Genomic DNA, 14,427 nt, shown 5'->3' with positions numbered 1-14,427 from the left:
AAGTTTTGAGAGTTTCTTTTGCATGCTAATTACTCTTAAAACAGCTATTCAGATCTCTCCCAACTTTGCCCAGGGCTTGCCAGTTGACGGGTTAGCCAGAGGTGCTTTACTGAAGCCTGTCTGCCTGCTGTCAATGAAGACATTAGCAACCGGCTTGGGATAATTTCGCACCTAATATGCCCCCAAAGTCTGCTGTTTTAAGTATTAGACGCTTATTATTACTGTTGTCCTAAATGTAGTATGGTCATTTTGCTTGAAAGGAATTGACAAATAACTGCTGACAGTGAAAAAATGACACCTTTAGAACTGCGGTTGCTCTGCCGAAAAATGGTACAGCATCTGTGTGCAGGTGAGAGTCAAGCCCGAACCAGAAGATGCTAAAGCATGAGGCTTAGCGCTCAAGTGCAATAAACTCTTCAATATTCCCTTCTTTCACCAAAACGTCAACACTACTGCCAGGTAATGCTGACAAGTCTTGAAAAACACTGATAGCAAAGACATTCGGAGTTCATACTTAGGTTAGAAATCAGAATGAACGGAACAATTCGGAGATCAAGGCTCAGAGGAGGCATTCACACAAACCTTTTGCTACCTATACTATCTGCAGTAGCTAAATTGATTATCAAACCAATTCAGTTGTCCTGCAATCCCTCCAAAAATTCTGAGATCCAAAGGCATACAATGTTCCTCAATGCAAAGACATAAGACAGATAGTATTTTCTCATGGCTGCAAGTCTCCTCTAAAACACAGCAGACAGTTACAACATGTAAGAGGAAGAATTTCAATCTGCATCAGTTCAACAAAAAGCGCAAAGTATACTTTATTTCATCTCAAATCTTTATCACGACAATGACTTATTCTGATGCGTTTCAGGCAATCGGATTTTTTTCAGTCCATACAAACGCTAATCATCCGTGAGTAGAGCTATCAGTCGGATTTGAAGTATCAAAACAAGCATTCAATGAGACATACCTCTACCCAATCTTTCTGAAATCAATTCTCAAGTGCTTGGCAGGTGATTAAAAAAGAATTGCGTTATTGTATTTGCTGCACAGTAAGCAAACCTCTGAGAGTCTAGAAATTCTTGGAAACGGTAATGTTTCTTACCTGAGTGGATAAGCATGTGTTGTTTTAAGTTCTGAATGCGAGTGAACCGGACCCCGCAGGTTGGACACTGAAAAGGTCTGTCTGGACCATTTGGGCTGGGTCTCTCTGTGCTGCTGGTAGAAGGAGCAATGTAGAGTTGGTAGGGATACTGAACGTTCTCCAAACTACAAAGAAAAAATTCACTCATTTACAAGCAAGCTAGAGGTAAAAAATAAGAAGTCTGGCCCGTGGAAATACGACCCTTGAACACATTTGTGTGAAAGGATGAAAAAGACTGGCCTTTCGCATTTCTCTTTAGCTCTGTATTTATGCTGGAAATCTCTGCCTCTATAGCAATGCGTCTGACCTCCATCTGAAGTCTTATATTCATTGACTTTGCACTTCTGAACGAAACCAGAGAACAACCTCTGTTTCTTTGGGCAACGGGTCTGAGCAGCAGCTGCAAACTGAACTTTATTTTCCAGGCATGGGCATTTTGTCAAGCATATCGATGATTTACCATCAGCAAACAGTCCCCGAGGAAGAATTTAAAGAACTGAGCAAACTGGAAAGCAAAGGAGTATTTTGCAGCTTCAATATTTATGAATTAAATTAAAGCCGATTCATTTTCATTTCAATCCAAGTTCAATGAACAAACATTAGTATTTACAATTACATATTTCTAAGTTTCAAAAATTAATCGAGTTGATCAATACTTGCTCCTTGTCTGATTCAATCATCTCTATGAGAATAGCTCAAGCGCTGTATTTAAAAAACAGCACACAGAGTACAATAAAGGAACAATTTAACTTTCAAAGTAATTTATTTAAAACTGACTAATTGCTCCTACATAGCCTCTAACTGCAAACTGTTTAGGGGAACTACAGAGTTACAATCCAAGTCCTCTGGCGAGGAACTTGCTTTGCTGAAGGGCACGGTGAAATAAAAACAAACCTGCTGGTACAAACATAGCAACAATAGGAGTTTGTACTTACCTGGGGTTTCCCTTTCCTGAGAATTAAGGTCTATATTTTTTGTTGAAATAGACATTTCAGCTTGCTCACAGCCTGATGGCAGATCAGATGTCACTGGCACCAGGGAACTGCTCTGACCCTGAACATTCCGTGGCCAGGACAAGGCAATTTTAGTTTTACTAAAGTGTAACGTCTGAAATGTATTGAGAAGAAAGTACAATGATGTTGCCTGTTGCACACAGTCAGAAAGTCTCCCTACTGAACAGATCCTTTTGCTGGTCTGCTTCCGTCTTGAGCCCAGATTGCTGGTTTCAAGGTCAGCCTGAATTTGTGGACTTCCAGCGCTCAGGGGAATGAAATGTGCACTTTGCACAAATACATTTTCCTGCACATCATACAAAAACCCACAGACCAGATCAGCACAGGAGGACAAGAACTAGGATCATCTCTTTACAATCAACACCTTAATTGCCTTTACCTGCTCTGGAAATGGATGCCAGTACAACTGTGAGAATTGGGTATCTGAATTCTGAGTACAATGATAGGTCTCAGTGGTAAAAGTTCCAGTTGTAAAATTTATCTGGAGAGAGAGAGAGCACCGGGCATCTCTCGATATACACAAGAAAAGAGCTTCCTGCAGGAGGTTAGTATCAATCAGTCTGTAAAACCAATAAGGATTTCTAGTCTCACATGGAACTGGAATAATATTTGCTCTAAGGAAGAAATTTTATTGTCCTTCACTTCTTTTTATACACAGTAGGGTCCTAGAGAGCGGTGGAAAAGACAGATGCTGACAGACTTGTTGATCTTTGCTAAAGGGAATATTGGCAAGAGGGAAGTTCCCAGCTCATATCCTGGGCCTGGTGGAATGTAGTTCGCTGCCACTTATGGGTCTAAACCGGCCAACTGACGGCTCATCAAATGCACTTCAAATAAAGGAGGGTATTTTTAAACATAGGTTCTGATATGTCGAAGCACATTTCTGACAATCTCTGGCAGTCCTGTTCCTTTGCGAGTTGATCACTAGAGGAAGAACGGGTTTCACTCTACTCAGATGTGGAAACATTAGTTTTGTCTCTGGAGTTGGTATGACCATACACTTTCCACTTTTCTAATGAAAACTCCATCAACACAGACCAACAGACACGTCTGTTATCAAAAAAAAAAAAAAAAAGTAATTTTAAAAAAAAAGAACAACACTGGAAAAAAAAAAGCATAAGGCATAACAGTCCAGCTGCCATAATAGCATAATAATCAAATAGTCAAACTGATTTGGGCCCAGGATGGACAACTTGCCCCTCACGTGGTATTTGACAAATGTCACACACGCAGTCTGGCTAAGGGGCAAATCCCTTCAGAAAAGCTTTCCTTGCGCTCAGCTGACCGGAGAATTCACAATGAAAATTTTCACAGCTACGTGCAACAGAAGTGACAGCTGCAAGGCAGGGGTGACAAGGGGACAACTGGCTGGACAGCAAGAACTCCTGCTCTTAGGTGCACACATAGATAAACCCATCTAGTGTGCTCAAATAATAATGACACTTGTTTTTATACAACATTGAACTGGCTTTATAGAGAACCTCATCTTCTGTAACATGTTTCTTAGGTCCTTCCTCCCTCATTTCTGGGTTAGGGGATAGGGAAGAGGCAAAAGTGCATCGTGCTCCCACGGCTTTCTAGGGAGATGCTCAAACTAGGGCAGAAATTAGAAGCCACAGCTCTCCTTTTGTTTCCAGATTTCTCAGGCTAGCTCATCCCTAACGCCTATACTGGTGCCAGCTTCTCCGCAATGGAAACAGAAAGGAGAAGCGCTATGGGGACAATCTCCCTAGAAGAAATCTAAAATAAAGTTTGGGGGTTTTCCTACATAAAAGCTTCCTGATGAGAAAGGCTGGTTAAAGCAGATAAAATGTGAATCAGGAGGCTCTCCAGCGACCAGTGACTGGCACGTCTTTTTCCGTCCTTACACTGCAAGCAGGCTGAAATACCTATTGGTGACACAACTGCCGACCTTAGCACAATGAAGAAATTACATTTGAAACACAATTACATTTTCCCTCCCCTGCTTCGTTTCCCCCGTATCTACTCAATTGTTCATGACTTGCAATTTGTGATAAATGTGGCATTTAACAGTTGAGATTTGCCTAACATCTCAGAGAATTTCTGTAACAGAGATAGGTTTAAAATGTTTTCACTGTAACGCTGAAGTATTCTACTTGCAATTTTTTCTTCTTTTCACCACGAGATTATAAACATATTTAACTACGTAGAACTAAACTCTGACAAATGTGAATGCCAGAATGCTCAGTGAGCCTAGAAATGTTCTCTATTTGTAAATAACAATTATTTGAGAGAAGTGGAGGTTCTCGTTATATTGGATCAGAGATCTTCTGTAATTGAGCCTTTGCGACTCCTTTTTAAATGCAGCCACAAACTGAGACAGAGACTAACTGCTAAACCAGCCATGCCTGAATTACGGATCTATGCTAGAAAAGCGAAATATCAGAGAAAGAACATATCAAACTTCACTGTGAAACAGTAGTTTTAATACTCCAGTGTACCTATTAAGCTGACAACAATTACACGTGACCTGCTGTTTATGAAACACTGATTATGGAGGAGGATCAATTAATTATGTTAATTGTTTAACACAGAAACTCAAGAGATAAGATATCCTAAATTTTGAGATATTTATGATTCTTTCGACAGTGATAAGGATGACATACTGCAAGACCTTCAGATGGAACAGCCTTTTGCTCTGTTTTACGAATAGAAATATGATAAATACATACTCAAGTACATACTTTTCCATATAAATTTGCATTGTCCACTCACAACTGATCTTGACGTTTTGAAAATCTCTACTAATAAAGCAACGTACAACCTGGACTTAAACTAAAGATGAATTAAGGAAAATACCAAACAAGATGCAAGGGAAAAACTTTCTCCATCCGTACGATTTATTAACCAAGTTTTCATTTGATTCAGCTAGAGTTGAATGTCTGATTTGATTTAGAATCCTGTATTATCTCATTTTATGCACTCAAAACTGTGTGCCCAAATTGCTGCACAGGGAATTTTTATTTATTTGCTGATGTCCCCGTCTTGAGCTTGAAATGGGAATTCAAAAGTCCAGTGCTTGAAGGGCTGTCACAGAATGCACTGTCCCGACCTGACAGGCATATTCACACACGCATGTGATAGAAAACCTCTTAGGACTTGAAAGCACCATTTTCCATATTTAACTGATTCACGGAATAAGTACAACCTTGGCACTTTCACTTGAATTTATAAAATAAATCACTTGGTAGAAAATTTTAGTTCTGGAGTCTGAAGTTTTCATAAATTCCCATAACTATTAGTTCCCTTACTGTTTATATAAACAATGTGCAAATTCTACTTCATTTTGCTGATGCTTCTGTTACTCTGAGACTAATTATTTTCAAACTTGGGCATAAACTAAGGCAAATATTCTTTCCTTCTCTTCACGGAACAGATCTTTTAGTGCGAATTTTCAGCATGTTAAAAGGATTTTATACATTTGGAATTTTCTATGCAGTTTGTACTGAAGCTCTGCAATTTTATAGGAAATTTCTGATTTAATCCACTGCTGAAAATATGTATGCCACTTGACTTTAGAATTATAGCTTTAAAAACCTGGACTAGTTCTAATGCAACATGTGCTCCGACTATCAATTCGAACTCGAAGTGCTGGGTATTATTTTTATGGTGGGGTTTGTTAGCAGACAGATAAAATCTTCTGTGTCATACAAAAAATCTTATCTAGGCGGTTATTTTCCCTTCAGATTTAATCCCACAATGGGACAGGTTTTAGACGGAAATGGCAGGAAAGATTTTATGAGCTATGAAAATGCAGCTCTTGATAGTTATCTCTATGGGGAGTTTCACTTGACACAGTTTCTGGAACAACTCCCAAAGGTTCACACTTCTTCCTCAGATCCACTTGTCTAACAAAAGACTATGCAAAAGCCAGCTTGTCAATACTTTAAAAATTTTGCTTAGAAAGGGAAGAGCTAGCTATACGCCATACTTGACACGTACCACAAAAGCAAAGGAATAAAAGTCAAACCAGTTGTGCATACTCTTGTACGCCACTTGCAGGTACATCAGTTTGCTCTAACAGAACTATGATACATATTCAGCCAGACCCATTTGAGTGCTGCCTTCTCTGCCAGCTTTCCCTTATAAGGGATTCCCTTGATAAATCACGCATCCCAGCGCAGCAAAAGACCGCTAAATATTTACACTAAGTGACACGCAGCATCTTGGTAAGAAGCTACAGGCAGAAAGTTTGGGAGAAAAGATTTACGGCTGCTCTGCCTGCTCTGTGGTTTATGGCAACAGTGATGTCTCGTGAAGCCAAGACTCTTTTCGTTTTGTTGCTTTTGTGGCTTTATGTCAGCTTTAGCATGCATGCAACTACCACACCTGTTTCACAGTAAAGATTTTTTCATTATTATTTATTAATAAAGAGCAGTGATGAAGAAACAGCAAAACCATGACTATCTTTCTTCACCAGTGTTGCCTGGAAATAGGCAGGAAATGAAAAGCACCAAGTAAGCAAATTCTGACTTTCACCACCTACATTCTTCTAAAGCATCTGATCCTTCAGGCACTGATTGTACTTTGATCAACGCACAGAAGTAGATGTACGAACAACTAAACGTTCTGGGATGAAGGCTGGGTAGGTCAATTACAGCACAGCACTTGCTGCAGAACACTTTGCACACTACATTGGTACATACCGATCATCATCATCTGCATGAGCGTTAGTGCCAGAGGTACTTTGGAGTGTGGGTAGTCCCTCCGTAACCCCCTCATCTATTGAGCCTAGGCAAAGAAAAAAAGGGCAATTTAATGCAAATAAGTGTTCAAAAAGGGTTGGCGAGGCAGGTAAATACATATACAGCTTGCTTTCCCAAATCTCTGAGAGACACTGCTTCCTGGGTGATAAGATACAAAAATTGCCTTGGGAAAATCATTTAGAAAACCCAGAAGCAACGTGTTCCAAATCACCTTCTTCTCAGCACAGAGTATCCAGTAAATGGACAACTCAATAAAGGGCAAATATTTGGCACACCTAGAAAATGGAAAGAATCTATGTTAAATACAGCCAGAGTTGTCAAAACACATCCAGTACTAACATTGTAAAGCATAAATGTTACCTTCACCTAAAGGGACTATTTCAACAATTTTCAAGACTTGTTAAGCAATAAAGAGTTCAATCCTGCTACGCTACGCTGCTTTTGTGTTCCAAATCTTCCACATATATATTCATTGATAATGCCTTCATTTATTGATAAGACGCTGAGACAGGAAGAGCCCTCTGAGAAATCAGAAATGCAGCACAAAAGAGACCAAACATCTGTTTGTAAGAGAAATGTATACACAAAACCATTCCAGAGCTTTGGTTAGTGTCCCAACAGTCAAGCAAATGTAGCTCAAGTGGGTTTCAGGAACAGAATCTAAGGTAAATGCAGCATTAAAGCAAAACTATCACTTTATTCTCCTGATGTGGCTGTTGCTCAGATGGGTCTCCCTCGTCACCACTTGGCGTTTGGCGTTCAATCCTTGTTCAGGCATATTAATCAAGGCTATTTTGGCCTGATATCACCAACACAGGGAGGGAAGCTGACAGTACAGTACTAAAACAATTCTAAGAACTGGTGCACACCCCCTGCCAATCATACCCCGTGATAAAAAAAAATCCTCCGGTTTGGTAAAATGTTACCATTTAGATAAACCATGTTTTGTTCCCTCTTTAAGCTGAGTGCAGAGAGCAGACTGGATCTTCTCACATTCCTCCTTTTCCTCTGGTGGAGTCTATGGGTGCAACCGGAGATGATAAAAATGAAGGACTGAACTCCGCCAAATTTCAGAAGGGTCAGAATTGCCGTCATTCCTCTCCAAAACAGGGGCTCCCAAATCATGACCTATGTATGATTAGTAGCACGATAGTCACTTGGAAGTGGTAATTACATCTTGCCCCCTTTTCCCTCTGTTCAGATGGAATATTAAGCACGGCTTGAACTTTTCTGAACAGCCAAGCAGCCTTTGGGTCTCTACCACTGAATCCATGTGAGATGACAACTGACGGGGGAAAGACATTTCTCTCTCTACACCTACAGCCTGAGAAAGAGCACAGCTTAGGACAGTGGTAGGAGCTGCTCTTGCTGCTATGGCAAAAATAATTCTCTTTTCTAAGAAGATGCTACATGAGCAATCTGAATTTGGGAACTCTTCTCTAAAGCACACTAGGAAAATCCAGTGTCATTAGGTCTACAACAACAAACGCCAGACAAAACAGAAAAACAAATAGAAGGAACAAAGACATGGGAAGAGAAGTAGAAAATGTGCTTCTATTGTCAAAAGGAATGAGAGTACTGTCTCCAAAAAAGGCTGTCCCTATAAAGGACAGTGTGTTCTTAAAATCCTTACTGAAGTGAAAGATTACTGTCTTAACGTGACCCCATGTTATGGGGCCAGTGGTGGGAAGAAACTTGCATCTCTAGCAGTTTCCAAATAACACTACCAGAATCAAAATTTATAATTTTGTTATGAGCTGACAAACTATGTTTGGGAACTTCAGCGACTACGCAATCTATAAAGTTACAAAAGTTAATCCCATTTTGATGTATCCTTCTTTCTCCTGAAATACTTAACCGAAAGTCCACTGAAAAATAAGCCAAATTGCTCTTCGATTTAATTTTATACCCTCACCTCTCAAATGGAAACAGTGTTAATAAGTTATGAAAATATCTTCTCAGACATAGCTATTGTTGTAACCATAATGACTTATTTACCAAGGCCCTGCTTCACGTCTCCTTCCGTATTATAAAGTGCTTCCAAATATAATAAATTGCAAATGAACAATTCTTGAAATTGCCCAAAGAGTGAATAAGAGGTTTTTGCAATATCAGGAAGAGAGGTAGGAATGCTTTTATAAACGCGCTATAAAACACTGAGATAAATATATGCAATTATAGGAGGAAAATATGTTCAGGGAGCAGAAAGCTGCACTTTAACATATCGTGCTGCCTCCATTTACTCTTCTTATATTATTGCATAAGGACATACATCTTTGGGATGTAAAACGTGCTTTCTAGCTACAAAGCGTGCCTTATCATATATTAGGTACATGTGAACTGTGCTAAAAAGCAAGAGCACTGTTTCTCTTTATGGGAAAATGCGAATAAAAACTATTCTGAGGATAGTTAACAATGTTATGCAAATACCACTAAATATTAATTCAAACATATTCAATGCCAAAGAACAGATTTGTGCTTTGAAGACTTTGGCCTAGCACATTTTTCTTCTCTCTGTAGCCATTTTAAGAAGAGCTTGCTGTACTAACATCCTCAACGATAGACATTTGAGTTTAAACATAATCACTAAAGCCTAAGACCCTCTGCCCATGCCATATAAATGGTCAGGTATGGGACCTCAGTGGTACAAATCCTAGAATAGGACAAAAAAAATGTAAAACTTTCCCAAAAACATGACATGGCTTCTAAACAGATAACTTTTGAAGATAGCTGTGCAAAGTCGCTTGTCAACAGAAATCGCTTCACAGATGAGGAAACTGGCTCAAGCAAGAACGGAATGCAGTAAGGTGCCTGGTCATTGGAATATGTTTTGAAGTATTTTTTGTTTAACACTAAGATTCTCTTAGAAAAGGAGACTTTATAGCACTCAGTGGCACCTCTTCCTCTACAATTCAGTCCTATTCTCACGTCCCAATTCATTCAAGCCACTTTTGAGTATGCAATTTTTCTGATATTTCTAACTCAAGAGATGTCCTCTGAAAATTTCCATAGATCATATGCTACTCACCGGGAATCTAGAGTTTACACCCGGTTTGTTCTTTTAAGCTGCTTCAACATGATATTTACAGTTGGTAAAACCCCCTCCTTTCACTTGATATGCTATTTATAATTTTCCCTAACCATTATTTCTACTCGTTCTATTTTGTCTGTGATGGTACAATTACATTGATGAAATAATTTGCATCTCTTATCACATGGCCCCGGCAAGGCCTTTCCAAAGTTCCTCCTATGCGTCAAAAACTGAGTCAAACTAAACCCGTTCTTGAACGAGAACCATTTTTCCTGGAGACTACCCAGCAAAGAAATTGTTTCTTTTAGTTTTTAATCTATGCACTGTTTTGGCAAAGAGTTATATTAAGTTATATTAAGATATTAAGTCTGTTTCTCAGAAAAGGTAAACAGCCTTGTCTCCAGTAAATAAAACATTTTCATTTGGAAAAAGCAGTACCAATCTAAAATATCAACACATGAGCTATACAAACCAACGAACAAAACCAACAACATAAAGTCTGGAAGGATGGGATAAATGGAAAATATTTTCATTTCTTTTTAGTGAGTATTACCTGAATAGTTTAACGACATTGATTATATATTGCAATACTGAAATGGTCAGACTGATCTAACACTCACTTTCTTCAGATAAGGCACAGTGTTACGCTGACCAAACAAAACAAATAATGCAGGCTACTAGACTACATTTATTTACTTTGTTGTCGTTTATTTATTTAATTAACTGAAACAGCCTTTCATGTATACATTATTTGAATGAAGCAGACCACTACCTTTGCCATTCTTACGGTCTTCGAACAAAACAGGCTTTATTAAAAATCTTTCAGTAAACAAACTCCACCGAGGTCAAGCCACTTAACTGAAAGCAAAATAGCTGACTTAGGCACAAATTTGGTAATTAAACTAGAAATACTGCAAAGCCCCTATCTTCTGGCATACTAAAAGCCATTCGATGCATTCTGTGCAAAGAGGAAAAAAAGGATTGCTACAGTAACCTTTAAGTATTAGCTATTAATACACAACAGCTTGCTAGAAGAACCCAAAACTGGCTTCGAATTGTCTTTCATGGAAAAAAGGTTTCTCTCTGCAATTGGCAGTATTTGAAGAGGCAACTTGAGAACCAAATCCCCGAGAAATGGAAAGATTCTCAATATTATGACTGTGTGGTTTTGTTTTCGTCTGGGGCATTAAGATGACAGTGTTCCACCACTGCAAATCCTCTTACAAAGGCTCTCTGTCATGATTATACAAGATTTTATGTCTGATGCAAAGTACCGTTCTATCCCTCTGTGGCTACAGCCACAAGTCTTTCAGATTTGGTGTTGCAGCTCAGCGGAGATCGTGTCTTTTGACACTACTGAAAACAGAATTATCTTCCCCAGTCAAGCAACTAGGGGCAAAAAGGGGTTATCAACCTCTCCTGAATAAGGAGGTCTACCAACAGGCTTACCTTTCTTAGCTGCCTTCTGCAAAGTTATTTAAAGAGCTCCAAGTCCTGCCCCCCCATCGGGGTTTATATGTAACATTTCATAAAACAGGAGGAAAAAAAAAGGCAGTTTCACAAAAGCAAAGGATGAAAAAACATGAAGCTTATTTCCTCCAGTAAAATCACAAGTGCGCACATGCCAATTTGTACATATATCTAACCCCAGAAATGGTCATACCTATAGAGGAAGACTGCGGGCTGATCAGGAGATCTTCCTGCACTTGCTCGCTTCCTGGCACTGTCTGTTGATCGCTCAGAGAGCTCTGGGATGCGCTAACAGGCTGCGATACTTCCTCGTGAACCTCCTCATCGCTTAGCCTTTCCACTTTGACACGCACGTCTTCTTCGATCACAAGGGGAGAACTGGCTTTTGTGCTCTCACAAGTCACGTAATCTGCAATTCTTCTGTTGGACTCGGAGGGCCCAGGCATTTCCAAAGTCCTAGAGTTCTCTGCCTGCTTCACCTTCTCAGACTGAAGTCTTCGATCAATCCCAAAAGGAAAAGTCCAGGGAAAAGCTAAGGACGAGTCCACGGGCTGATTTCTGGACTCCGGGTAAGAAGTTGAAGGATTCAGCACTTGGGGGGAACTTGTTTGTGTGTTACACTTAAGGGGGCTCTCAGGAGACATAACGATGTAGCTTTTGCGCTTTCTTCGCGACTCTCGGCAAACAGGAATGGTTCTTTCCACTACACTGCACTCAGAAGAAACTGGAGAAAGGCTGCCGTCTCGAGAAGTAAAATTGCAGTTTGCACTGTTCTCCTGTCCTGCATCCAGCACCTTCTCTTGCTGGCTGTTGGGCGTATTCCATAAAATGCTGGACTTCATGAATTCTGAGCACGTGCTAGCAACACTGAACATCTGCATGTAGCTGGCTGCAGCCAACACATCGATAATGTTTTCTGTATTAATAGATAGCGTTGCTGTGTAAGCATATTCCAGGAGAGGTATAAAACCAGTCACTGTCACATGGTGCAGGTCTAACACGCTCTTGCTCTCATCTTCTGCTTGGCCGACGAGTTTGGAACGGAAGAAGTCGCTGCAGGCCGCCAAAACCACCTTGTGCGCCCTGAAGATTTTGTCCTGGACGCGGATGGTGATATCACAAAAATGTCCATCGTTGCGGAGCATGTTCAGCTTTCCCAGCATCTCCTGACTGTGAGCAGGGGAATTATGAGTGAATGTTTTAACACCCATTTTTTCACTTTTCTGCTAGCGTTCTTTCCACATACGAGAGATCACAGGTATCCTGCAACAAAGAGGAAAACTGTCATTTTCTGAAAGCATGTCCCTGAAAGCAAAAGCGAAGTGGCTTCATGATTATAAGACTCCGTATGAAGAAAATTCAGCCGAATCCTCTAGGGTCAGGTTTTTCTAGGATCCAGACTGTGCAATGAGCTCTACAGAAATGCAATTACCTGCTTATAATTTTCAAAGCCGCAGATGAAATTATTTGCAATCTATCACTAATACCATCTTCAACATTTCTGCTACTGCCCACTCAAAACAAATTCCTAACACCGTTTAGAGAAAAACAAATGTCTGTAATACTAAAAAGAAAGCATTTTTGAAACTATCATCCGTGCAAGAAACCTGTATTTTTATTTTCTGGGCTCAGGAAACTATTGCTCACGGTTCTTAAACCTCACAGACTTTGTCGAATGTTTCTTTTAAGTGGAAAAGACATTAGCTTGGGTTCACTTACGAGCGTGCAGGAGCAAGCAAATCTCCCAGAGAAGGTATTTAATATCAGAAAAGCTTTAGAGAAACGAGAGCACGAATTTTCAGAGTTCAAGCTAGTAAACATAAAATAACAGTTGCCAATAGCTCTGCTTTCCTGCTGTAGTGCAGGTACTGATTGCCTAAAGCTGCTTTTAATAAATGGGTTTGGACTAGGATGAGAAGTTATTGAAAATTCCTTCCAAAACACAATGGATTATAAACCTCAAAGGAAAGTTTAGGTTTAAATCAAATACACACAAATTGATTTTATATATGTGATAAATAATACAAGGAAGGCAACTTCTTTCTTCTGAAAAATAGAAAACTGTCTTCTTGGGGACCAGTTCAGGGACTCTACGCCGCACACTGTCCGCGAGTTTTAAGTTTGCGGCAGCATCTGAAAACTAAATGCCTCTGATTTGAGGAGGATGAAGCTGATTCACTCTCTCTGCGATACACAGGGGAAAGACCCTGTGCCAAGCTAGGCGCAGTGTGCCCAGACATCCTCTGCTCCTGCAGGGGCACTTCTGCGGCCACCAAGGCTGCCTCTACTTGCAGAGAGCGGAGCATCTCCAAACAAGGAAAATCAGCTCCTGGCTCTGCTCCAATTATTTCTGAATTATTTCATTGTCAAGGAAACATAAGCCACCATGTTTCACCTGCTTAACTTAAGCCCCCCCACAAGCCTCCATGAAAAGTCTTCTGTGTTCCACATGACTCAGACAATTAACATGATATAGAAATATCATCTCGGTAAAGCTGGTGGTTAAACATCAACAACATAATTGGATCTGACTACTTCCTGGAGTCAGCCAGCTTCTTCACATCATCCTTTCCCTTACACGTACGCAAAAACATACCACGCTTGCAAATTGCCCATGTGGAGCTTTGCAGATACAAAGAGCACTGCAAGTTTGGAACAACTGATCACAAATCTCACCAGCCTTAGCACATATTTAAACGGCAGCTGTCAGAGCCTACCTTGCTCTACAGACATTTGCACTTGGCGGCTTCTTGTTCCTACGATTTCACTTCTGATACTGCAAACCCTTTCAGACAGAGGAAAAATATCTATTCGAGAGAACAGATTAACTAACACTTAACAATATAAAGTCTGAGTGAAACTATAAGGGCCATTTGGATTTAAAATGAAATTTCACACTCCTGCAGAGGAAGAAGTTAAGCACAACCAAAACACTCCCTTCAGCGAAAGAAAACATATTGACCTCAAGAGGCATCTGAAGACCCAGACTGACTGTTCTCCAGCATGAATCAAATGAAAAGCATAGTTAATTGATCTCAG

The 14,427-nt window shown here is 40.0% G+C and overlaps 1 protein-coding gene across 5 annotated transcripts in view; it reads right to left on the bottom strand.

Annotated features, from left to right (window-relative positions):
- ZBTB44 (zinc finger and BTB domain containing 44) overlaps positions 1–14,427 on the bottom strand; it is a 58,816-nt gene that overhangs the window by 27,405 nt on the left and 16,984 nt on the right. For 3 of the 5 annotated variants that reach the window (XM_063355126.1, XM_063355122.1, XM_063355125.1), the window contains exons 2-4: positions 11,582–12,651; positions 6,828–6,912; positions 1,109–1,272 (exon numbers count right to left, since the gene is read on the bottom strand). In XM_063355126.1, coding sequence (XP_063211196.1) covers positions 1,109–1,272; positions 6,828–6,912; positions 11,582–12,599 — 1,267 coding nt within the window. In that variant the 5' untranslated portion in view covers positions 12,600–12,651. The remainder of the gene's footprint in view (positions 1–1,108; positions 1,273–6,827; positions 6,913–11,581; positions 12,652–14,427) is intronic. The other 2 variants (XM_063355123.1, XM_063355124.1) reach the window with 2 other exon arrangements.

The sequence above is a fragment of the Chroicocephalus ridibundus genome, chromosome 18, assembly GCF_963924245.1.
Source record: "Chroicocephalus ridibundus chromosome 18, bChrRid1.1, whole genome shotgun sequence".
Lineage (NCBI taxonomy): Eukaryota > Metazoa > Chordata > Aves > Charadriiformes > Laridae > Chroicocephalus > Chroicocephalus ridibundus.
Note: the sequence above shows the minus strand (reverse complement) of the source record. Positions and strands in the feature narration are given on the sequence as shown.